This window comes from Pelodiscus sinensis, chromosome 8 (genome assembly GCF_049634645.1).
Source record: "Pelodiscus sinensis isolate JC-2024 chromosome 8, ASM4963464v1, whole genome shotgun sequence".
Taxonomy (NCBI): Eukaryota; Metazoa; Chordata; order Testudines; family Trionychidae; genus Pelodiscus; species Pelodiscus sinensis.
In genome coordinates, this window is record NC_134718.1 from 27,301,297 (window position 1) to 27,328,979 (window position 27,683).

The following is a 27,683-nucleotide window of genomic DNA, read 5'->3' on the forward strand; positions in this document are numbered from 1 at the left end:
CAAACCATTGAGATAATCTGACATTTTCCTTCAGATTTCCTAACTGAAAAGCAAAAAGTTATATCTAAAATTTCCCCCACTGAAAATTTCAATTGTGCAGAAACTTCATTTTTGGTCAAAATAAAAGCAAAACAAATCTCACAACCTAACATTCCCAACCATCTGTATCAGAAACTGACCATACGGTTATTGGGCCCCCAAACACATAATATTTGAAGAAAGAGGTCCAACTCCTTACTATGATGTTTCTCTACTCCTCCTCAACAAGGGTACGTCTACACTACAGCGCTAGTTCGAACTAACTTAGTTCGAATTAGTTAATTCGAACTAAGCTAGTTCGAACTAACGCGTCTAGAACTAAAAACTAGTTCGAACTAGCGTTTTGCTAGTTCGAACTAGCAAGTCCACATTGAGTGGACTCTGAATAGGGCTTAAGGATGGCCGGAAGCAGTGCCGGCAGGGCATAAAAGGAGGACTTAGAGCATGGAGATGCTGTCTCAGGCTAGCCGAGGGCTGCGCTTAAAGGGTCCCGACCCCCACCCCGGACACACAGTTCTAAGGGGTGCCCCGCTTGCAAAGAAGTTCTGGCTTGGAGTGCCCTGAGTGCCCACACTGGGCACATCACACCACTCGGCCATCAGCCCAGCTGCACTTGCCGCAGGCTGCCATCTGGGGAGAGGGAGTAATTGGGGGGCTGCAGGAGAACTTCCACCCCCAGAAGCCCGCAGAGCCAGCCCAGTCCTCCCCATCGGGGGCTCGTACCCCATTCCTCCCTCACCTCCTTCCACTTACCCTTCCTTAGCCCCCCTTCTTATTGATGTACAAAATAAAGATAACGTTTCTTCCAACATTGACTCTGTCTTTATTGAAAAAAAACTGGGGGAGACTGGGAAAAGCAGGTGGGAGAGGGGAAGAGAAAGGCTGGGAGAGGGGAGGGCAACTAACATGATCAGGGGTTGGGAACAGGTCCCAGATGAAGAGAGGCTACAGAGACTGGGACTGTTCAGCTTAGAAAAGAGGAGACGGAGGGGGGACAGGATAGAGGTCTCTAAAAGCAGGGGTTGGGTGGAGAGGGTGCATTCAGAAAAGTTCTTCCTGAGTTCCCATAAAGAAGGACTAGAGGACACCAAAGGAAAGGAATGGGTAGCAGGCTTCAAACTAGTAAGAGAAAGTTGTTCTTCTTCACAAAGCAAATAGTTAACCTGTGGAACTCCTTGCTGCAGGAGGCTGTGAAGGCTAGAATTAGAACAGAGTTTAAAGGGAAGTGAGATAAAGTGATGGAGGTTGGGTCCATGGAGTCCTATTAGCCAGAGGGTAGGAGTGGTGTCCCTGCCCAAAGTTTGTGGAAGGCTGGAGAGGGATGGCACGAGACAAATGGCTTGGTCATTGTCTTCGGTCCATCCCCTCCAGGGTCCCTAGGGTTGGCCGCTGTTGGCAGACAGGCTACTGGGCTAGATGGACCTTTGGTCTGACCCAGTACGGCCATTGTAAGCTCAGGGCTCAGTGTCGGGGGTCTCAGTGGACCCCCTTGATTTTCATGCACACCTGGTCCTGGGTGGCCAGGCTGGCAGCTCTCCTGCCCTAGACGGCCACTTTCCTGTGCCTAGTGCGGAGATCGTGGACGAGGTCCACGATGTCCGCACTAGCCCAGGAAGGTGCCCGCCTCTTGCGGTCCAGGGCAAACTCCCGGGAGCCGCCAGCCTGGTCCCGGCAAGAGGGGGTGGGCTGGGGGGCATCGGGTGGGTGGCTCTGTGCCGTGCCAGGTGCAGGGTCTGCTAGCTGGGTGCTGGCAGGCTTGCACCTGGCACGGGCACCGTAGCCAGCCCGTGCCCCTTTAAGGGGTCCGGGGCCGGGAGGGGGGCATAGAGTTTCCCTGGTGTTGGCCAGAGTGGCCACCAGGGAAACCTGGGGAGGGCTAGCCTCCCACTAGTTCGAACTAAAGGGCTACACAGCCCTTAGTTCGAACTAGCTAGTTCGAACTAGGCGTTAGTCCTCGTAAAATGAGGTTTACCTAGTTCGAACTAAGCGCTCCGCTAGTTCGATTCAAATTCGAACTAGCGGAGCGCTAGTGTAGCGCATAGGAAAGTTAGTTCGAACTAACGTCCGTTAGTTCGAACTAACTTTGTAGTGTAGACATACCCCAAGAGAATAGGACTAGAGGCCCAAAGTTCTCATCATCCGTGGCTTTTCCAGGAGTAGCTCCTAAGGCAACCCTGCAGATGGCCACAGGTGAGGCCTGGAATGGACCCATAAAGTACTATTGTGGGCCAGGCTCTATAAACAGGTACCCAGCTTTTACAATTTTTAGCTTTTAAAAAAATCATAATTCTATATATGAATCAATTTAGCCCACTTCTATTTTAAATCTGTAAAACCTGTGTCTAGATTGATGGACTGTTCTCTGGATAAATCCTTTTGAACTCACTAACAACAACTAAAACAAGACAAAAGAATGACAATCTGTTTCATGTATTATTACCAAGAAAAAATATTTAGATTGCTTCATTTGCAACAAATGTTTTCTAGTACTTACTTTGATCTGAATCTAATATTTATCCAACACATAAAAGTTTTAGTTCTGTTTCATCATATAAAGATCATTATCTTGTTAAAGCCATACTTCCATAATTCGCTTTCAACAGATATCAGATCTGGTTTACAAATGACTAAAAAAATGAAAAGGCTAAAAGTTACTTCCTCAGAAATATGGATGTAATTTTGATAATTTATTAAAATTGCTTAATTGTTTACTACATTTTCTGCTGTACATTCAAGCAAATAAAACATTTAAAGAGTAATTTGTTAGTCAAAACCATATCCTATGCTAATCAGAATATTCCCATATTTAATGTAGATTCCCATTTCCTCCGTGATACACTAACAACTCAGTGCCCTTCATAATGGTGATTGAAGTGTATTAACATCAGATCTACCAAGCAGATAAAAGATCTACATAACAGCAAGAATCTTGAAATATTCTGGCAGATTCAGCCACAATTCCTCTAGAGGCAATGGGTATTGCATACATTGAGGGGGTTCAAATGGTATTTCCTTATTCAAAAGCCCCAGTCCACAGAGCCATATCTTCACTATTACTCCTTCCACCCTTTTTGGGTGCACTTTGATCCCTTTTTCTCTCTCAACTTTTCCATTTCATAACCATGTAGAACCAAGACAGACCCATCTGTACATGGCACCTGCAAAGATACAAGCAGGGAAAAGATATAAATCCATAAAAGGCCTATTGGCCTCGTTCTTACATATACTTTATTTTTTCCTTAGAAGTGATGGGTAAGTTCCACTGAGCTTAGACTTCCCCACTCCTGTGCTGGGAGTGACAAAGTCTCTGTAATATTCTGGCTCTGAGGTATGTCTGCACTATCAACAAAACAGTGAGTGTGTTCACACTGCAATGCAACTTTTGTCAGGAAAAACACTGTTTTGGTGCCAAAAACTTCCACCTCTACCAGAGTTTTTTCTTTTCTTTTCCCCCTCACTTTATTGCTGTTTGTTTGGACTATAGAAATGGCGTCCGCCAGTATCCCACAATGCCTGTCCTGATGACCTCGCTCAGTATTTTGTAATCTCTGCTGCCCTGCAGACATGCACCCCTCCCGTTTCAAAACTCTGGGAAGTATCTGATAGTTGAGTGAGCTGCTCATAACAAAGAAGAAATCATTGGACTGCTTCTGTTATGACCTGCACTAAGAATACAGTGGCAGTCAGACTGTTGCTGCAGGCAGAAAGGTACAGACTGCTGTGCTGCTGTGAGAGCACTGAGAGTTCACAGAGCTACTCATGATGCCACTCCCAGCAGCTGAGGAGGCTCTGGGAGAACTCAGAGGGAATCCAAAGATGGTCTGGAATAACCTCCACCTTCCCACAATACTGCACTGTGGGATACATACCCAGGGGGCTTTGCTCACACTGTTGATGGTGACCTCAACATGGACATTGTCTACTGACAGAGGGAGCAAGTGTGAACACCCTTTGGCAATTTTTGCTTTTGAGTTCTGACATAAGTTTTTCAACAAAACTTGGTAGCGTAGACATCTGAGTAATTTCTAGCTGCTTCTCAACCTCTCAGCCCACTTCCCCCTAGACCACTGACTTAATGGTTGCAGTATGCCTTTTGATCCAAGAGTCGGGTCTGGGAAGAATAAATCTTGCTAGCCTTGTTACCAGGCAAGTGAGTATTTTCCACCTAATGGCTTCCCCGTTGCTTCCTCAAGTACCTTATCTCTGCCATTGTTTTATTTCCTATTTGTTTTCCTCTAACTGACTCCTTTAAATCTTTGCACTCTTTACATAAAAATAATACAGATTAATGCCCAGCCTCATTCTCCAAGTCAAATTACCACTAGATTCTCTCAACCTCTATGTTAAAAACAGGAATTCTCCTTTCCTTGACACATCTGTGCTGAACCATAACTTGTCCTTAGAAAGTAGATGAGCATAGATACAGTAAGCTGTGTATGTGAATTCCTTATTCAATGTTTTCTGAGAAACACGGGTGATACCTACTAGGTTCATCCCTTCGCAGAATAGTTCCTTGTACAGAAATGTTTTAAAATCAATATTCTGCCACAAGGAGGTTAAACATTTTTTCACCTTTTGGTCCTAAGACAACCTCTTTATTCAGCCATGACCTTCAAACCTTCGCTATTTCCTCTTTTCACCCTGTTTCTAAGATTCCTGCCATTTCAGCTAAAAAAAAAAAAACTCAACCAATACAAAAATCTACTGTCTGAAAAACAACCATGTGTAAAGTGCTCAATATCTGAATGCTACAAATGTTTATGCATATGCGTAATTATTTGCACGTCTTCAAAGGAACATCTTACATGAGCAAAACTGTATGTATGCAAGTGGTACAAGTGAGAAGCCTAAGGCTATAGTGACAAAATAAAGAAATATAAATTCAAGGGTACAGGCTTCCGTCAAGCTACTCTGGTGCAACTGGATCAGTTGAATCATTCCAAAGTAAATGATATCAGAAGTTGGCTCAATACATATAGTTTTACCTTTTAAGAATATACTAAAGTATACTTTATACATTTGGCTTGATCATTTAGAGTGAAATTGACCCTCATTCAAACATAGCTCAAGCCCTAGACACCAATTAAGTCCCTATTAAACCCTCAAAATAGAGTTTAAGTGGTGTACAAGCCTTGTGACAATCACTCTTCATGATTTATAATTTTTCTAGACCTATATATAGTATGTATTAAGTGAACTTAATGATTGGGGCTATTCACATTCAGAAAGTTTGCTTCACAACCAGAAGGGTTAGGAACATTTTATTATATGCTTAGAGGAGGGTAGTTATTGGTTTTGTTTCACATTTTCCCCAAAACAACTGTAATTTGCCTTTGGATTGACACTCCATGGCTGAAAAACTATTTGAGAAAGTGTCAGCTCAAAGTCACCCTACCTTCAGGATGTCCCTTATATCCTGTGTTGGTGGTCCGATGGCTCCCAAGGTGGCGCTAAAGACCACCACCCTCTACTCCCCAGGCCAATGCCAATAAATGATTTTATTCTATTCATGCTTTGCTTTTTCCTTTTAGATACATATAGTAAGCAAGCAGACATATAATTGATATTATTTCTTTTACAGATTTGGTTTTTCTTGGGACTAGTTTGCAGTTTTAATGTTAAAATTGCAGCAAAGATGTTGACATCTTAAAAATTCAAAGTTATGATTATATAACTGTGTGTTTGACATGGCAACATATTAGACATTTTTGCATATTGTTCCTAAATACAACTCTCATAAAATCTGTAGAAAAATTTAAATATATTTTTGCTTATTCTCAAAAGGCATACGAATACTCAGTTCTCCAAGGCTGAATTAATTACTATTGATTAGTATTCTATATATTGGTAGAAATTAATCTACTATATATTTGAGAATAGTGATAGAAATGTAGCTGTGTTAGTCTGGTGTATCTGAAACAAAATACAGGACTATGTAGCACTTTAAAGACTAACAAGATGGTTTATTAGATGATGAGCTTTCGTGGGCCAGACCCACTTCCTCAGATCAAAGGTTTGATCTGAGGAAGTGGGTCTGGCCCACAAAAGCTCATCATCTAATAAACCATCTTGTTAGTCTTTAAAGTGCTACATAGTCCTATATATTTGAGAGAATTTGTCTGAGTAAGTCTGTCTGTCTGTTCAAGAACTCCTCCTCTGAGACTTGTCTTTCTAAATGATAAGAGCTAGGACCAGCAAATTTGGTATGCAGCTTCCTCTTACCATAACTGAAAGCAAGGTCAGGGGTTGGTTGTACCAGGACAATGAGTTGTGCCTGGAATGTGATTGTTTCTCATAACACAGAAAGAGAGGGTTCCGCTGGCAGGGAAAGTTATATACAGGCAGTCCCCAGGTTACGTACAAGATAGGGACTGTAGGTTTGTTCTTAAGTTGAATCTGTATGTAAGTCGGAACTGGCGTCCAGATTCAGACGCTGCTGAAACTGATCAGTTTCAACAGCGGCTGAATCTGGACGCCAGTTCTGACTTACATACAGATTCAACTTAAGAACCCCAGGCATCCCCAAGTCAGCTGCTGCTGAAACTGATCAGCGGCTGATTACAGGAAGCCTGGGGCAGGGGCTTCCTGTAGTCAGCCACTGGTCAGTTTCAGCAGCGGCTGACTTGGGGACGCCTGGGGCAGAGCAGCTGGGGTGCTGCTGGGTTGGTCCAGTAGTGCCGCCGCTCCTCGGCGCTACTGGACCAACCCAGCAGCACCCAAGCTGCTCTGCCCCAGGCGTCCTGATTCAGCCGCTGCTGAATCTGACCAGCAGTGGCTGAATCAGGACGCCTGGGGCAGAACAGCTGGGGTGCTGCCCGGTTGGTCCAGTAGCGCCCAGAGCGGCACTACGGGACCAACTGGCAGCGCCCCAGCTGCTGTACCACAGGTGTCCGGAGCAAAGCCACGGAGCATGGGGGCAGCGGGACAGCCCAGACGCGCCGTGGCTGTCCTGCTGCCCTCGGGCTCCGTGGCTTTGCTCTGCTTTGCTCCCCGTCCCCCTGGTCTGCAGACCAGGGGGACGGGGAGCAAAGCGGCGGAACACGTGGGCAGCGGACGTCCCAGTGAGAATGGCTAGTGGCATTCTCATTCACGTACACATCTACTAATGTAAGATATGCCATCATGTGCCAGCAGTGTCCTTCTGCCATCTACATTGGACAAACCAGATTGTCTCTACACAAAAGAATAAATGGATACAAATCAGACATTAAGAATAAAATAGCAACATCCAAAAGACAGTGGAGAAGCACTTTAACCTCCCTGGGCACACAGTTTTGCACTTGCAAGTTGCCACATTCAGACCAGGTCTGCACAACAGCCAAAGGCTGTCTTAATGTATGCAGTTCCAGCTACATAAAAACATAGCTGGAGTCGACATACTTTAAGTCGAGCTTCAGTGCCATTCTCACAGCCCACGGTCAATGGAAGAAACATGCCCATCAATTTTCCTTACACCTCCTGAGGAGTAGGACTTCTGGCATTGACAGGGGCATCCCTCGACATATGATTTAGTAGGTCAATATTAGACTTGCTAAATCGAATGCCAGAAGATCGATCTTCTCTGTAGTCTAGACATGGCTTTCAAAACAGAATGCAGAGAGAAATTGCTGAGCTGAAATTCATATGCAAGTGTCACAACCTGAACCAAGGTGTAAATAAACATGTGGGCTGTGTCTACATTGGCACCCCTTTCCGTAAAAGGGATGCTAATGTAGACTTCGGAATAGCAAAATCCGCGGGGGATTTAAATATCCCCCGCGGCATTTGCATTTACATACTTTCAAGTAGGAATAAGAGATCCTCCGAAAAAGGGCTTATTTTCCGGAGAATCACGTCTAGACTGGCGCTTTTCTCCGGCTTATCCCCAAGCCGGAAAAAGCAGCAGCCATGTAAATGCAAATGCCGTGGGGGATATTTAAATCCTCCGCTGATTTTTCTATTCCGAAGTCTATATTAGCATCCCTTTTCCGGAAAGGGGTGCCAATGTAGACACAGCCGTGGAGTTCTTCTTGAATTACAATAGGTAATTTCCCATTCAGGTGCTCTCACCTTTTCACCTCTGTTGGATATGAGCCACATCCATTCTGATTTAATTAGCACTGATGTCACACTCCCATCTTCCTTCCTTCCTTCCTTCCTCATCTGAGGAAGTGAACTGTAGCTCACAAAAGCTTATGCGCTAATACCCGAATAAAGGTGTTAGTCTTTAAAGTGCCACTGGACCTGTTTTTGCTGAAACAGATTAACATGGCTACTTCTCTGAAACCTAATACCTAGCAGAGGAGATGCAATCTCGTGACACTATTTTAGAGCCCTAGTTTACTGCATGGGAGGAAAATGAGAGCAAGGTTAAAGTCTTTGGTATTGGATGCAATAAATAGATATATCCAATAAACAGAAAAACGATGTAAACAAATAGCATTCAGGCTAATGCAGGCCAATGCTCAGAAAAGACTATTCAAAATCTTTACTGTGGAATTATTACCCTGTCATCAAGTCAACCTGAATGACAATCTTGTTCATACACACAAAAACCCATAGGTCAAATTGGAAAAGTTTGCCTTCTATACTAGAAAACAATACAAATTCTTCTTCATAGAAAAGACTATAAGTACAATGTATTAAAGGAGCATTCCTAATATTGCAATTAAGCTACTCACAATTCTTGACTCCAGTGTTATTTTAATCATTTTCCCACTGAATATTAGAGAGACAAGGTGAGTTAAGTAATATCTTTTATTGGACCAACTTCTGTTGGTGAGAGATACAAGGTTTCAAATAGTATCAAGCTAAAAGCTCTGTACAGCCCAAAAGTTTGTCTGTCACTAACGGAATATGGCCTGATAAAAGATATTACCTAGCTCACTTTGTCACCTCTTGAAAAAAAGAATTATGTATAGCTTGAACCATTGTAAATCTTTTATTATAAAACAGAAAACAATTCTTTTTCTTTTTCTAGGTACAATTATAGTTGGGAGAAATACACAAAAAGTTTTCTGACAGTTATGCAAAGTTGTTCTCCAACTGATTTAGTGTAATTTACACTTTTCCATCATTTAGAATTTTTACCTTAAAAAGCTGTAAATACAGAGAGATTAAAAAATACACCAAACACAGAACAGGAGACAGTGGTTATTCTTTCAGGCCAAGATTTTTTAAATTGATCAGTGATTTTGGGGTACCTGAATTACACATTACAATGGTCTGATTTTATGCTGAGCCATCTACCTGCTAAAAGTCAAGCCTCTGTACATGTATAAAACCGCACAGCTACAAACTGAGATGTTCAAAAGCAACTTTGGTGTTTGCCCACTGGCCTAATAAGTTCAGCACAGGCTAAGAGTGAAGAGTCTCTGAGTTTTAGTTCCACTTCAGTCACTGGCTTGTCTTAATATTTTATACTTATGCAGAACTTTCTAACTGCAATTAAGGCCCTAATCCAGGGCTACACAACAGGTGGTCCATGGGCCTGCCTAATCTCACCCCTACTTTGTCCCTTTATATCCTTCTCACTTGGCTTTGTGTTATCTTTTCTGACACTGAAAACAGCCTCCTTCCTCTTGTGTGCCAACTAGTCTCTTTCTATAAATCCTTCCTGATAAAACATCCCTCACAAAGCCTTCTCACATTGATCTCCTCACCAACAGTCTGTACTTCCTTTTCTGCTGAAATTTCTGCACTGTGCACACATACACTTACTCTCCATCCAGAATGGACTATTGTAAGACAGTGAAGAGGCAATAGGAGAGTGGCACAAATTCCAGTGAGGATAGGGTGGAATCTAGCCTTGATAGAGGGCTATAATGATGGAAGCTGGGTGGTAACAGATTCCAGCAACAGGATGGGCCAAAGGGCTTGTGGGGTATGTGAAGAGGACAGTTCTCAGCAAGAAAAAAATGTAGTCAATGCAGGATGATAGATATAAGCAAGGAGGGACATGGGATAATTGTATACAGATGTGATGGCCAATTTTCCTGCGGTCCCATAAAGTTTGTTTACAGCCCCCAGGCCTGGTTCTCAGTGTTCTGCACTGTTATTTAGCTCTAGTTTACCTCTAAATGTCCTCTACAGGCCCATCTACACAGCAGCATTATTTCAGAATAACTGACATTATTTTGAAATAACATAGTGTGCATCTACACAAGCCATTATTTTGAAATAATGTCAAGCTGGAGGACTTCTTACTCCTCCTCCTGTAACCCTCATTTCATGAAGAGTAAGGGAAGTCAAAGGAAGAATGTTCTTCCTTTCACTTCCTGCCAAATTCAGCTATTTCAGCTTATGCTACACAATTGACATAGCTGAAATTGCATAGCTTAATTTGACTTTTGCTCTGCAGTGTAGACATGCCCTAAGAGCCCAGTAAGCAGTGGAAATGTCATAATGCTGCTAGACAATATTGATCTCCTGGGCCTGGCAAATTCTCTGATCAGCACTGGTAAGGTCCCAAGGGTGTCAGACTTATACAGTATATACAGGATTTGCCAAGAGTTTATGAAAAGAGCAACTAGTGATGGTGGATTGTAGGGAGGAAAAGATGAGAGAGAGAGAGAGAGAGAGAGAGAGAGAAAACACAATGTGTGACACGATATGGGCAGCAGACAGTTTCGAGTAGGGCCCTGAGAGTACAATGGATAGAGTATGGTGGTGGGGGAGCAGTGAGAGGAAGACACACAGATCTGGAAGGGGGCAGGGAGAAAGGTATAAAATCAAGGTACATGGGGTGGAAATGGGGCCATATGAAGTTCTAAGTGAATGCAGGAGTCATTCAGGGTACGTCTACACTAGCCCCCTAGATCGATCTAGGAAGGCTAATGAGGGTGACCAGAATTGCAAATCAAGCCTGGGATTTAAATATCCCACGCTTGATTTGCATGTTCCCGGCCGGTCGCCATTTTAGAAATTGACTAGCCCGAAGTAACTGCCCGCGTCTACACGCGGCAGTGAAATGGAATTCCGGAATAAAGCCCCTAAATTGAATTAGGTGGTAAACCTCATTCCACGCGTGTAGACGCAAGCAGTTACTTCGGGCTAGTCAATTTCTAAAATGGCGACCGGCCGGGAACATGTAAATCAAGCGTGGGATATTTAAATCCCGGGCTTGATTTGCAATTCCGGTCACCCTCATTAGCCTCCCTAGATCGATCTAGGGGCCTAGTGTAGACGTACCCTCAGAAAGTTGTGTTGAGAATGGGAAGGCTGACAAAGCAGGTAATATGTGACAAATAGGAAGGAGTGGTCATTGTGTGCTAATATGTGTAGGTTTGCAGAGTTTTAGATATAAAATTTGTGTCTGCATCTGCCAGTGATCCATAAAAACTGTCCACAGACATCTGCGTCCACAGATGTGAAGATGGATTTGCAGAGTTTAGTGTGAAATTTGGATCCACATCCATCCACCACCTATAGATGCAGATATCTATGGATATAAAGTGGATATTTGTGTATTTTGAGACCTCAGAAGATCTAATAATGTGACAGGTGGTGGTGACCTATTAGACCCACTAAATTGGACCCCAGAGAATCGATCGCAAGACCATTGATCCTCTGGCAATTGCAGACTTGGCCTAAAGAGGCCCAAAGATCATTGAACAAGGGAGTGTCAGCACAGCCACATGGTTCTCCCTCTCCCTGGATCCAAAGGTGCCTTTCCATGGATGTTCCTTGTTGAATGGGATGTGCATGTTAAGAGGGAGCATGCTACAGCTGTAGTCAGTAGGGCTAATATGTCTGCTTTTTTCTGCTTCATTCCTGATTAACCATACAGAGATTTTCAACGAATTCCTGCAGGCCCTGTTAATATTAAGATAGTTGGTCCCTCTAGTACTTATTTTTCAACTTGTCTCCTCTGTTCAGTGCCCTGACATTTACTGAAACTGTTGTAGATTCTGGGTCAGATTATATAAATGGATAATTCTATTGGGCCTTACTTTCCTCCAGTAAGTCTTAGGGCTTGCCTGCCCAGAGACACCATTACAAAACAAGTTAAGGGTATGAATTAAAAGCAGAATAGTTCTTTCACCCTCTCCCATAGATGCTTGTTTTCCACTAAGTGGGTTCTATTGTGTGTGTTTTTTTGAGGGGGAGAGGGTTTGGTAATTTAATAATCCATTTCCAAAGTATAGCTTAAGTTATGGAGTATCACACAAAGGCATTCAAAGTATGTCTACACAGCAAATACTGCATGGGCTGCACTACCTATGCTAACTTGAATCCAGCTAGCACAGGTACCAATAGTGAAAACAGTGCAACACAGACTTCAGCTGAAATAGTACATCTCAATACCTACTGTGAAGTCTGCCCTGTATTGCCTTCACTGCTATTGCAACTTGTGCTAGCTGGATTCTAGCCTACATCCATGTACAGCTTTTTCTGTGTAGATATACTCTTAATGCAGGATACAAATATCCAAATCAGGAACTAGTTAATTATTCTTGGTGACTATTTATTTATGTAGACAAGCCCTGAATAAGTCAATCAGGCATTAGCAGAGATTCTGGAGAGGCAGACAGTGAGGAGGAATCCTCTTCCTAAAATCACAGATTGTCAATAAGACAATATATAGCTTCATCTAAAAAATGTGGCTTCTTCAGCCTCTATATTCCTGTTGCCCTCCACAAAGTAGCAGATCCTCCAGCCCAGTTGTTACAAACTGCTTCACCAGAAGCTGTAACCCATAGCCCATGGATACCCACAAGCTGCAGAGGTCCTTAGAACCTTATCTGTTGGCACCAGAACCACAGCTCTTCTGCTGTGCTGAGTGACTGCTCCCAACCCCTGGAGGATGTACTGCAGATCTGATGTTTAGAGCTTTTGTCAAGAATTATAACTGGTCTGATAATTCCATGCCATTTTTACTACTTCCATAACCAATTAATAGCTCTAATTATCTTGACTTAAGTGTTGCGATTTTCCTTATGAATCATTTAGTGAGGAAGGCCATGAATGTTGATGGGCATTAGCATTTTGGTCATAGTATTTTAAAAGTTAACACAAGCTGCTTGGTGCCACTGCGGCAACACAGCATGTATTGTTGACTCCTCACTAAAGGAAATTCATTCAGTTACTACAGCATATCAATCTACTCATATCCAATGGTACAGAACTGGTAAAGAGAATCCACATTGTCAAGGAATCAGTAGAGAAATACTGGCAGAGATTGCTAACTAATGTAAGATGAGATCATTAGCACAGAATAAATAATGAAAAACTGTGCAGAAGTCCCAGCAGTGTACCGGGAGGTGTTGAGCCTCAGAGAGGCACAGTACCTCTCAGGATCACTGTTAGAGATGGGAGTGAAATTACACTTAAAGAGGTATAACATACTTTTCCCATGAACTCACAGCTGTTCAGCAGATCATGGCAGGAATCATGACTTTGCCTATTCCTTAACCCCTTGCTCTGAGGGATCTGCTTATCACTGTTCATAGACAGCTATATAAAGAGGTGTTAGGGAATCCTTTGTCCCTTCTTCTCCCTACAGTGGCACATAAATTGGAACATAATCCATCCTTACATGATTTATAATTAAAAGAAGAAATAGGTGACATTGTTAAAATGTATCTGACACTTGAAAATTTCAGTCAGATAGCTTAGACATTGCAAACCAGATGCTGTGGAAATATTGTAGGAAATAGATTTGATTTGTAAAAGAGAATGCCCAATATTTTAATTTGAAAAGCAGATACTGTGCATTTTGATGGAGAGGCTATAAAATGCTCAAGGGTCTCTTCTTTGCTCATGACATTTGCTTCAAAATTCCCCAGTGCCTCTCAAGGTAAATTCAGTTCTATAATTTTAAGAAAAGCACACAAAGCTTTATACAAAGTCCTACCAAGAATAAAAAGGTGGAGATGGCTGTGTGAAAAGTAAAGGTGATTCATGAATTTTTCTGAGTAAATAGATATGAATAACCAACCATTTACTATGCACTATAGTTTTTTCATATTTAATAAGAATTTCAAATTCATTGGTAAGAAAATATATAAAAAAAATATAGACTACAAAAAATATAACTTTGCAATGGATTTTATTGTTAGCCTTCAAGCTGGTAGAGTATGATCACATTTTCTCTTAAATATACCCATCTTCTACAAGAAATGTTAATCTAAATATTTGGATGTACTTATGCTATACACATTTCATACACATACAGAAAAAGAAGAAAACATATATGAACATTGTATAAACCTTCATATATCACTGCAGGAAAACCTTAAAACACCTACTTGAAAACCATATATGATGCTCAAAGCATAAGAAATTATTCACCTATAACTTCCTCATTAACAGCATATAGAATCTTCATCAGTGATAGAGAATAATACACAACCAACTTTACCATTCGGTATTGCTATTAGTATCAACTGCTCTCTGCAACTTTTCCCATGTGTATACCGAATCTTAAACCATAAAAGAACATCAGCTTTGTAATTAATTAATCTTTCATAAATACAAAACAAACAAGATACATATGATTTACATTCTTGTTTTTATGTTAATGTTGATTACTAAAATTTCAATATGTTTGTTCAAAACAATGAGTATGTGGGATTTTCAGTTTTATATTAATCGTTAAGTAGCTTAAAAAATGTTTCTAAATCTAATCAGTATGCCACTTAATACTGAAAGTATTATTAGGAATGATTGAACAATTATGGTTCACTTCTAAGATCACTTACTTAACACATCAAAATTATTTTGGAAAAACAGCTGTTATTCCAAAATAACTATGCAAGCATCTACACAACAATTCAGTTATTTCGCAATATCTGAGAAATAATGAATGACTTATTCCGACTTCTGTAAACCTCATTCTATGAAGAATAACACCTATTCTAAAATAGCTATTTCAAAATAAGGCACATCTACATTAGGGAAGCCTACCTCAGACTAATTTTGAGGCTTCCTGCAGTGTTGACATTCTGGAATAGCTTATTCCAAAATAACTGTGCAGTGTAGACACAGCCTTAGTGTTTACCTGATATTTTACACGATGGAAGAAATAAATTCACTTCTGCCACATAACACGAAAATAATTCAATTCTTGATTGAATTTAAACATGTGCTTAAGAATTTATAAATTGAAAAATATTTTCTAATCTTAATGGGTCATATAGAGAAAAAATAAGAATTTTCTGAGATAAAATGCAATTCATTTAAAAACTCAAATATAAGCATTAAATACTCTGCATGATGGCTATTGGGAAGATCTGAATTTCAGTACAGTAAACGTCTTCCTTCAAAAAGGGGTATATAATCACTTTTATAGTTACAACAACCATAATTGTAGAATAGCAAACAAACAAAACAAAACAGAAAAGTCCTTGTGCAATATTATGTACCCTAAATCTACAATTGGACCTGTGTAGCATGGGTGGAGGAGTGCCTCTCCACCCATACTAAGGGGCTCCATTCATATGGAGCCGGTAATAGCATCAAGGCCTTAGAAAATATTCTCCTTAATAGGTACTTAAAGGCTAAATTATTCTAGATGAACCTTCATGAAATGTGAAGCAAATAAACAATCCGCTGTTTAAAAGAAGCAAAGTAAATTTACTAAAGAATGTAGCAGTAAATCTGATGTGATATTTTCCATTTCTAGTGAATAAAACATGCACTTCTCCAGAAAGGAGGCCATTCAGATACTCTAGTGCTATAGAATCTTGGTTCTTGACCAATTTTGTCTTAGTGCAAAGCAACTGGACACCTTGATCATTCAGATATATATTTGGGAGTATGGAAGAAATAGTCCCTTCCAGAATCTGCGTATCTTTTTCCGACTTTTCCCTGCAATGTAGACATAGCCTGAGAGGGTGCTCCAGTTGATGTTGGTAGTCCTGTTTCCACGAGGAGGAAGGGAAGTCAAAGGGGGAGAGTGCTCCCTTCAACTTCCAGCAGTGTGGACAGTGCAAAAATTTGAGTTAAAATACTTTGATTTAAGCTACGCAATTAAGGTGGACAAGTCTGCATGAGTTTATAGAAAAGAAGGAGACAACCTGAAATCCATTTAAAAAGTGTTTGTAAGGAAATTTCTTCCCTCTACTCCTTTCAGTGATGGAATCAGTCTTGGGAACTTCCTAAAGTTTCTGTACTTTGCAAGTAGAAATCTAAGATTTGAGAGACATGCCGAGAATGGTAGAGTGAGGTTAGGCTAGAAAACACATAAATGAAGGACATGGTTTATGTGGAATTGGGAGGCAACCTTCTGAATGAACTTGGGATGTAACCTCAATCATACCTTAACCTTATGAAAAACTGTGAAGGCAGGGTCCACCATGGGGCAGAGGTCACAGCAATCAGAACAGCCACTGCAGAATGATAGTGAAGGTGTGAACACTAGGTAGGGTGACCAGACATCCCGTTTTTAAGGGACAGTCTCGTATTTAAGCCTTCTGCAGATGTCCTAACTTTTTCTTAAAACCGGACAAACTTCCCTGTATTTTTTCTGTATATCACCCCCCGCTCTTCCATTAGTACTGACAAATCCTGCTGCTGTCCAGATCCCTGCTCACCAGCCACTTGTCCACCAACAGTGAGTGAAGTGGGGGTCTAGGGGCTAACAATGTGGGTATAATGCTGGTGGCAAGGCAAAGCTGCAATATATGGGGCCAGCCACTCCCCCTGCTGATCCATCAGTGCAGCCCCCATTGCATGCCAGCTCTCAGCAAGCAGGATGTTGCTCTGTCCCACCTCCAGCCAGCACAGGCTGCATGCTGTGAGCTGCAACAGCTGGTGAATACAGGTAGGCATCAGATGACAGTGTTGTCTTTGCTGCCCCCCATCCATCCTTTACATGTTCCCCCTTTTATTTTCCTCTCCTGGATTTGTCACAAATTCCCCCAGTTCTGCTGCTTCTTCATATCCTCTGGCAGGGTACATCCCACTCCCAACGCTATGCAGAGAACCAGCTGCTGGTCAGAGCGCTCAGCTCACTACCAGCCAGGCTGGCAGGCTCCTTTCTTCCCTCACTGCTTTTGAGACCAGGATTGGAAGGAAAGGTTTAGAGAGGTGGTATGTGCCTTCCATTACGCAGAAAGTACTGCTATTTCATTTGTTGACAACTGGCGGTACATGTATACACCTGGGCTGTGTCTACACTGGGCCACTTATTCCGGAAAATCAGCCGCTTTTCCGGAATAAGCTGCGAGCTGTCTGCACTGGCCCTTGAATTTCCGGAAAAGCAACGATGCTCTACTGTACAAAATCAGCCGCTATTCCGGAAAAACTATTCTGCTCCCGCTCGGGCATAAGTCCTTATTCTGGAACACTGTTCCGGAAAAGGGCCAGTGTAGACAGCCCAGTAGTCTTTTCTGGAAAAAAGCCCCAATCACAAAAATGGCGATCAGGGCTCTTTTCTGGAAAAGCGCGTCTACATTGGCCACAGACGCTTTTCCGGAAAAAGGGCTTTTCCGGAAAAGCAGCCTGCCAATGTAGACGCTCCTTTTCCGGAAAAACTGAAAACGGAATAGTATTCCATTTTAAGCATTTCCGGAAATTCATGCCAGTGTAGACACAGCCCTGGAGAAAGCAGTTTGTGGCTCTCAAGGCACAATCACAGATGCTTAAAGTCAGAGTTGCTGAAATAGTGCTGCAGAGAGAAAGAGAGTATTATTTAGAGTGGCAGAATTGGGGATACTATAAAGTAGGCCCTCCTCAGAATTAGTGATTTTGATCTCAATTAAAGGAGCTAGTTGCATGATCAGAGGAAATGAAAGACAGAATAAAGGTAATTCCTTTAGCTGGGTTCCACCTGAGCCAGAGAAGGCTGATCATTCCTTAAAGCACAGGAAGGGGATCAATTAAGCCAAGAGCTTAACAACATTCAAAAAAGGATTAGACATGTATAAGAGAGTAAATGCATCCACTGGTATATAGGATAATTAGGATCACAGCACTGCACTAGTAATGAGAACCAAAAAGAGCAACACGGGAAGCATATGATTTTCATTAAAATCTAATAGGTGATGAAGACATTTTTATTCAGATTCAATTCCATATCTGTGTTTTACACTTTAAGGGTGTGTCAAGACTACATGGCTCTGTCGATAGAGCCATGTAGATGAGCTTACTAGACATAGCAAAATGAAGTGGTGATTCAAATAATTGCGCTTCATTTACATCAAAATGGCCGATGATCAGCTGATCCGGCACAGCGGAGCAGTCTAGATGCACCGCGGTTGACAAGGGAAGCCTTTGTCGACCGCTTCAGTATGCCTCGTGAAACAAGGTTCACCGGAGCGGTCGACAAAGGCTTCCCTTGTTGACTACGGCACGTCTAGACTGCCCCGCTATGCTGGATCAGCTGATCATCAGCCATTTTGATGTAAATGAAGCTTATTATTTAAATCACCACTTCATTTTGCTATGTCTAGTAAACTCATCTACATAGCTCTGTCTACGGAGCCATATAGTCTAGACACAACCTGTTACCTATCCTTTAGGGAATGGAGAATATGGAGAGTTCCTTGAATTAAGTTTTATCTATGTAAGGAACACAAGTTCAGGTTAGTGACAGAGTATTAAAAATGGGGGAGGGGGCACTCTCTTCAATAGTAAGAATTACTTCTGACTGAAGAATAAATACTATAAATTGATAAATAGTCTAATTTTTGCCTGTTTTCCTAATGCTATGTAAATGTTGAGGAACTCATTGAAGGACCATTCCTACTTCACTATTCCCAACATGGAAATTAAAAAAAAAAAAAAAGACTGAGCTATATTGGCCCGTAAATAATCAGGTTTTAAGCATGTTCTTAAATGTTTTAATGAACTGGAGCTTGCATTTTATGGTCAGCATCAAATCCTTACTCAAATACCCATTTACAGGAAAGCGAGTAACTGCAGGATTTTATCCTTGTTTTTTTAAAAAAATATAATTTCTACCAAAACTTTTCAGTGAAAGAGAAAAATATTGTACCACAGGTCATAATAGATGACTTGAATTAGATTTAAAACTATGTTTAAAAAGAGACTTAGTATTTTGATTCATTGAATTCCTTAAAAAAACATTTTTGTTAGTGATAAATTACATTGCCCTAACCCATTAATGTGTTCTGAACCCCGTCCTTTTGTTGAAATTATTTTAAAATACAGCATCTCCAGTATACACTGCAAGGGAGAAACATTCATGCTTTTTATTATTTCTATCATATAATATCTGGAATGCTTTTAGAATTAAAAAATGAAAAAATATTCGACTCAGTCAATAGCAGCAATCATTAAATATAAGTCTCTGTGTTGAAATTACCTTTATATTTAGTTCTATGAAGTTCTAATTGAGTTTTAAAATAGGTTTATTTTAGAGCAGCAACAGAACAATAAAAGTGACAAATCTAAAAGCTGTTCTCTGTGGCATATAAAAACGCACGCTGATAGCTGACAATCTTTTTTAAAAATACTATACATGTGTGACTCACATCAACCATTTTAATATAATCTTTTTTGTATTTTTCATCCTTCAGATGCATACTATTAGAGAGAGAGAATTGCTGGTAGAAATGTTTATAATTAAGTTTATATTCTCTTCATCTCTGGTTCTGAACTGTATTTGTAATATCGACATATTCTTTAAAAATTTTTGAAATCCTCCAAAAAATAGAGAAAAATTACATCCTAATTTATATGAAACTAGCAGATGTACCCGACATTGCTAGGGTCTTTAATTGAAGTTATTTTTTTAAATAAATGAAAAATGTGCATGCTTTATTCAATTATTGGTTTTGTTTGTTTGTTTGTTTTTAGTGAAGGAGAAAAGCTGGAGTGAGCGTTTGGAAGTAAGGAAAGGCAGGGGCTAGGGGCCTGAGGGCAGGGGAAAGGAGGTGTGGGGCTCAGGGAGAAGGTACAAGGGTACATAAGTCCTGGCAGACGGGAGGTACAGAACTCAGGGCAGGGGGCTCAGAACAGGGGGCTAGCAGATGGGGGAGGACTTACTGGGGCCGCCCATGGTGGCAAGGGTGGCATTGCTCCAGTAGCGGCTCTTCCTAGGGGCTCTTGGCAGTGCTTGCTCATCAGTGGTTTCTCCTGAGAGACCGGGGTTGCGATCCTCATAGGGTGACCTGGAGATCCAGGGCTGCCTGCTTGTCAGGTGGAGGTAAGGGCTCTGTGGGCCAGCTCTGGCCTCCAGCTGCCCTCACCTAACCTGTAACCTACCAGGGGGGAGCCCCAGCCTGTCTGGGAGGCCACTTCAGTCTGCTGATGTACCCCTACCTCACAGGTGCTCCAGGGGGGCTTGCTTGGGGAAGTGGTGCAACTCTCTTTAGGCTGTCCCCAGCTTCCATCTTCCCCCCCAAACACACTTCAACTGGTATAGGGGTGCCTTGAGCAGCCCCCTCCATCCTTCAGCCTATTTGGGGAGTGCTTTGGGGGGATAGCCGGTCTGGGAAAAGACAGGCTTCAGGGGCTGTTCCCCTTCAGTGGCCCTCCTCCTCCTCCTGCAGGCTGACTAAGGAGGGGCTAGGCTATGGGGGCTGACCCCCTCCTCCAGCAGGTCCCCCCTGCGGGCTGTAGGCTGTTGCGGGGGGGGAAGCCCTGCAGGCTGCCCCCTATCAACCACCCCCCCATGCCCTGCAGGCTCTCCATGGGTGCATCCCTTTTCTCTGAGCCCTTCCTTTTTGTATCCCACTGCTCTCTGCCTCCTCCCTTTTTCCATGTTATCAGAAACAGTTCCATTCCCAGCACTTCCATGTTTTCTGGGCATAACCAAATCCTGACCTTGATTTAAGTTAAAGTTAAGAGAAAGTGTACCAAATGTGTTGGTCCTAGCTCTAACAATTTAGAAGGAGTTCTTGAAAAATGGACTCATAGATACACAGATTCACAGACAGATGCACTCTAAAAGAGATTAGATATAGATATAGATATAGATATAGATATAGATATAGATATAGATATAGATATAGATATAGACAGGGCTCAACAAATCAGTGAATCTACTCGCCCGTGGTGAGTAGATTTCAGCCGGTTGCCCCGTTCACCGGCAGCGCGCACACGTGCAATGCGGGTCTTGCGCATGCGCAGTGCAGGGCTAGCAAGAAGATTTCGCCGCGGTTTGTCAAGCTCTGGATATAGATATAGATATAGAGTGAGGAGGGCCTCCAAATGGAGAAGTAAAAATAATGAATTATAGCTATTTCTTCAAACATGATTTTTTCTCTTGGAAATCAAATCTAACCTTAGATCATAAATAGTAATAAAGTGGTAATCTGTAGTGGATATTTATCCACATTGTAAAGTTAACACAAAGTATGCTATAGTCTGGAAATGTTCAATAGTCACTTAGGGTATGTCTACAGTGCACCCTTCGCTCAAAATAAACTGCAATTTGAGCTACGCAAATTGTGTAGGTTATTTCAAGTCAATTTCAAAATAGCTTATTTCGTAATTTGGCGTGGTCTACACAGCACCAAATTTTGAAATAGAACGCTATTATGAAATGACCCTTAATCCTCAGGAACGAGGTTTACAGGGATGTTGGAATAACGTGCCCGTTACTTTGAAAGATATCCCGAAATAGCACCACTGTCTAGACATATCCCTTTATCTGCAGTTGGGCAGCTAGGTAAATCCCACTTAAAATAGTCTATATATCTTACACGTTTGGTAACCCATCTTCCATATCTCCTATGCATTTTGTTTACATTTAGCATTTGCTGAATATATGTTATGAAAGATTATTTGCTTTGGTTTGCAGCTTTAAGATACTTTTGTGGCTTCTCAACCATACACAAATTTTCACAAACAAATCCATAGGTCCAACACTAGGCATCAAAGATGATACCAATAAGGTTTGAAGAGCATTGGCAAAGATGTAAGGGGAAGTTCTTACAGGAGTGACTACTTCTGGCTCTGGACATGGTTTTTAGATTATTTTTCATCACCATCAAATTCACATCACAAAAATTATGTTGTTTACTAACTTACTATTTTTCATATCCTTTTTTCCCCAGATACCTTTATCTATGAATGTATCAACATTTCTCTCTTATGACCAACCCACCGTAAGCTACTGTGGGGTACATCATGAACTCCTTGCTCATAAGCCCTATGAATCTAATACACAGGATGAAACAATGGAAACACACCTAGAGACTGATCTGGACCTCAGCACAATAACAACAGCTGCAAGAATCGGTGAACACAGTCAGCCGCTAGCTTAACTGATTTCATTTGTAACAGAAGGCTGCAATCAACCTGTTAACTTGAAGGACAAAATGTGGAAGATGTTCTGAAATGGTTTCTTAAATCCCTGTCCAATTAAAAGAAAATCAACTGTTACACACGAAGACATGAATTGTTTCAAGTCTACAATTTGTAATTAGCTAAGTTGTGCAGTATTTTTGGCATAAAGCAGAGTATGACCCTCAAAGCAAATCTTTTTTCAAAACTCATCCTATCTACCTGTAAAAACTGTACAGATCTAATGTATTTTTCATATTGTGAAATTTCAATTACTGAGAACAGCTGGTATGTACGGTATCAGAACTGAATGACATCTCACTTTACAAATTTCAGTTTCTGAAGTTTCAAATTAACAAAAATATTCCTTGTGTTATTCAGTTACTCAGTTTTGTAGGGACTCTTTTGTTACTGCTTTTGTGCCCAGAAAACCCTGAAATTCTGTGCTGTGAAGAACATGCACAATTTTTATCATGCTTACTGTGTAGAATTTTATCTACTTGTACCAGAAATAATACATTAACTAAAAGAAGGGTTGAATTGTTCAAACTTGTAAGAAGTTATTCAATTACACTGACAAGTTTTTCATATAAAATGACAAAAAAAATCACAGCATTTTTTAACAGTTCTTCTCAGACTTAACTGATGCCTTGAATTAACAGCCTGTGAAAGTTAATTCTAAAGCAGTGAAATGTAATGATAAAGAAGGATATTTTAACAACACATTTTGGAATGACTCGTTTTATTCCTTTGTATTGTACTGTATTAAAGAAAAAAACTAACCATGGATAAAACAACATTAGAGACAAAGGCAGTAACCGCAGCAATGGAGCTTTATACATTTAAAAGATGTGGTTGTTAACTGACAAGGATACAGTTTTGTTAAGTGTCTTTGTACTGCGGGATAAAATGGGTGAGCCACCATAACAGTCAGCTGTCTGTTTACAAAATTCATGCTGAAAGTAATCAACCATCACTTCAGGTGCTTCTGATTTTATTTTAAGATTTCATTCTACACATTATGATTCACTTTCAAAACTGTCTTGAAGATGAGGAACACACACACATACACACACACCAGTGCTTTTCTTCTTGCTTTCCACAGAATATTTGGAAATGCAGAAGTTGACAAGCAGTTTATTAGTGCCAAAACCTACTGCCAGTGAAGTCAATTACCACTGACCTCAGTGGGAGCAGGCGCTCTATTATTAGTCCTCTCTGTTCAGAACTATATGACTATTCACATTTTCTAATTGTTAAAGTGACAAAATATTCAAAAGCAGAATACATCCACTTTGTTAAAAAGATAAAATAATTTGGAACAAAAGGTTAAGATAAATAGCCCTTCAATGTTATGACAGATCAAGTTAAGAAAAATATCTTTAAATATAAATAATCAAAGCTATAATAATTCCATGAGCCCAGATTATGTCCACCATTTAATCCATAGATTAAAGAATGCGTACATCACATTCTTTCATTTTAAATCTTCAACGCTTCTATAGACAACACTGTTCCACTACACTTATATTAATCATTAGAGATTACATAAATTAGAAAAATCATATGCCATGCTGACTCAGTGAAAAATAGAAAGGAATGCAAGAGCCTTCCAAGGGTTAAAACAAAAGAGTTTCATATAGTTGCAGCAACTTTTTAAAACAATAAAGAAAAATGATATAACCATAAATCTATTTTTGGATGTTTCTCCCAACATATTTTAATGTGGCTTCACAGAATAAGATTGAAATTTAAAATTGCAGTTCACTTGTTTTACAAAAGAACAAAGAAACTATTATAGTAAAATGCCTTTTGTATATTGTATACAAAGGAATCTACATTCACTATCTTTTAAGTGGAAACAAAATGTCAAAATAGAATGCACTGTATCAGTAATTTATTTAGCATCTCAGATTTTGTAACATTTGCATAAATTATTTACTATTCAAAACATTTTATCTGTCATTTTTAAGACTCATGTTAACCTTCATATATTTTCAGTTTCTAATTTCTTTAATGCATTGACATGGCAAGTTCCTGGATTTCTCTATTTTGGAATTTTACTATGCAGAGTTTGAAATTATATATTCAGCTAATTATAAAAGGGAACAAAAAAATTAGCTGCAGTCCTAAAATATTAAAATTACTTTCCGTTACATCAGTGTTGTGGTTTTAGGTTTCATGTCAGCTTTTGTTCTGATGACTGTGGGTGGTCTAACTGGTTAGGATAAAATAAGGACTAATTTGGGTAGAGGGGTAGACGCTCAGTTACCCTCTTACTCTTACTGCTATCTTCCATAATCCTCTCGTACATCTTCTCCTTGATCTTTTATGGGACAATTGTGGGGCTCAGGCTGTTGCTGACACTATTTTTAAATTGCTATATGTTCAGAAATTTCATGTGCTTCTGACTCTCAGCATACCAGACAAAATAATAAGAAAACATGGAACACAGATGGAGGATCTGTGTACATGAAAATGTAGTTCATAGCAAATTGGGATGTGAATCTATCCAGCTCTGACCTACAGTGCTCCGTCTGTCTGTCTGCGCGGACCTTGTTGATGCAAATCATCCATTAATTAATGCACTCTGATAAACATTTAGGCCCAGATGGTCTCTCAATAATAAGGAATGGGACACCTGATTTTCCCATGTCAAGAAAGAGGAAATCATATGAATGGAAAAAGCTAAGCTCAGAAAATATTTTGGGTCCTTTTATCTTCTGCCCTAAGGAATGGAATCATGACTCACTATTTCTGCAGTTTAACAGATAATCCTCATAATTTGAATGTGATGTTAGGACAAGGGTATCAGCAGAAAAATTATTTTAAATGTCTGATCAAAACGGGGCCCAATAGCACCAACCAAACAGTACAAGAATGCAGCCTAACAGTTAGTATTTCAGCATCAGGAACTACAGTGATGAATGTCACCATTTTTGACCTAGCTGGCAATCCCAAGGTCAATTCACCCTATAATTTCTTGCTTGCCATATAATTAAGGCAGCCACAACTCCTCAATGGCCTGAGAAGCTGTGGCACATCCAGCTGGCCCCAATCCTAGTTCTGAAACAGAGGTAGCCAGGAACACCTGGACATAGCTGTTTCAATTGATTATACCCACCTGAAAGCTATCCTGGAACAGATGGACGTCTATTAAGAAAACTACAAGGGAAATTTCTGAAATGAGAGGCAATCCAATCAGAGATCTGCTCTTCCACAGTAATGTCTTCCTAACAAGAACAGAGAAACCAGCTGTCTCTTTCCTTTTCCTCAAATCAATGACTTAACAAAACATCAAATCTATGTATTTTAATTATCATTTGTCTTACTAGAGCAAGACAAAGCAAGTCTTTTTTGCATAGCTGAGTTAGCAATTTATTTGCATCAAGTGTGATTTACCTGTAAGTTTGTGCTCAATGCTTTTTTTTTCTTACCTACTTGATCAGTGGCACTCTCATTCACCATGATTAAAGCTGGTGAGTGCATGAAAGATAAAAATGTTCTCTGGAGGTATTAAGGATCTCACAGTTGCATGTGACCTTCCAAATATCTCTCCAGAGTATCATGAGATACTTAGATGGGAAGGTAGCACAAATGTCACAAGACCCATATATCTAATCTGTGAAGAGCCTGGATATTTGGGGAGGTCACAGGGCTGTCATGACAAGTCTTTGGTCAATTACTTTGGAGAGTTGGAACAGTTTAGACAGCATCATTGGGCATTCAACCTACCAGGTACTCATGGTCATGATGCAGACATACTGGGGAAGTACGACTATAAAAGTATCATAAAGTACTCTCACTAAACTTGAGGACATGGATTGCAGAGATGAAGAAGGCAAGCAGATGAGGAAAAGTCCAGAGATATGATTGAAGAGGAACATAGCCAGAAATTCTTCCAGGGGGAGAGGAAAAGTACACTTACTATAAATTTGATTCCTAAATGGTGTTGCCTCCTTCCCTAATTCTAGCTCAGGAAAAGTGTTTAATTTAAAATAAATGAAAAAATTTTAAAGCCGCACAATATGTAAGCTACTTTTAATTGTTATAGTTGACATCTAGTGATTGCACTGGGGGGAATGGTAGATTGAATAAGGTATGTCTGACAAACCAAAATTTTAGATTTCATCCAAACTAAATCCAACCTCTGAACAGCTATGGATTCATCACTCACTATTAGAACTCCTTTGTGGGATGTTTATAAATTTTAATGCACCACAAAACCAAAACATGTACTTATCATTTTTGTCAATCCCACTATACCAATCAACATGAAAATGATCCCTTTTGCCATAAAAAACTGCCATATATTTGTAACATACATTTGAAAGGGAATTTTTAATACTAGCAAGTGCCAGTATGTGCAAGAAACTCCACAGTCTCTACAGGTTTAACTGCTTAATCCATATATAAGGAATATTCTTAAAATTCCTCAAAATGTTTGTAACGCTAAACTGAACTGACAGTATTATATAAAGTAACTAGGTCAAAGTCTTTTTTCCTGGTGTAGTTAATTATGAGTGCCAATTAATTTTAAAATTTCAGAATAAATCAACATGATTAATGTTATTTTAATGGAGACCAAAGGAATTACTGTAATTTGATGTTTTGGTGCTAGAATGTTGCTGAGAATTTTTATATAAGCTGAAGTGCAGTGAGTTCAACTGTCAAAGTCCCATATGCATATTCTACTTTATCAACATCAATTTTTACATAAATAAATCAGTTCTAAAAACTGTCTCTTTAGATGGTTAGTTATAATGGAGCACAGGTTGTGTGGCGGTAAATGAGCCTGCAACATTGAATTAATTATAACTAATCTTATTACATTAAAGACCTAATACATTTATAATAATGGACACTTTCAAGTGCCACCAATTTAGATATTACATATGCAAAAGTAATAATTTATGAGTGAAAATTAATTACTGTTAAATTACCATGGAATTTCTATGGTTATACATTGCATTCTTATTAATGTCAAATAACTTCAGAATGACTTACAACACTGCAATAAACAGGAAAAGAATTCAGGACATTTAGTTATCCTATGCAAGTGATTTTTCCAAGCTTCAGCTATATAATATATATGTAAGAGCAGTTAGACACACTTTTTATTCAGTTAAAATAAACTCTTTATGAAGACAGAATTTAACAACTATTCAATCTAGAGCCTAATCACAAGATGATTGCACAAAGAAAATATATTTCAAAGCTAGCTAGTTTAAGATTTTAGATAAACCAATGCTGTGCTCCTTTGAGAAGGAAAAACTCTTCAATTAGAAAGAATACTCATTAATAACAAATTAACCGTCACTCCAGCACTGTATACTTCAATCTCTTCTGTAGTTTTATACCAAAGTATGTCAGAAATGAGGCATGAAAAGCTATTAACTGAATCATTCACAATGAATAGATTTTGTTTCCATCTTGTTCTTTCAATAAAAATAATGAACTGAGTTATT

The 27,683-nt window shown here is 40.1% G+C and overlaps 2 protein-coding genes across 6 annotated transcripts in view; one reads left to right on the plus strand and one right to left on the minus strand.

Annotated features, from left to right (window-relative positions):
• The window catches only part of LRRTM3 (leucine rich repeat transmembrane neuronal 3), a 132,070-nt gene extending 109,646 nt beyond the window's left edge, over positions 1 to 22,424 (plus strand). The window contains exon 3 of the mRNA XM_006135750.4: positions 21,987 to 22,424. Coding sequence (XP_006135812.1) covers positions 21,987 to 22,196 — 210 coding nt within the window. The 3' untranslated portion in view covers positions 22,197 to 22,424. The remainder of the gene's footprint in view (positions 1 to 21,986) is intronic.
• CTNNA3 (catenin alpha 3) overlaps positions 1 to 27,683 on the minus strand; it is a 1,020,369-nt gene that overhangs the window by 667,793 nt on the left and 324,893 nt on the right. The window lies entirely within an intron of this gene.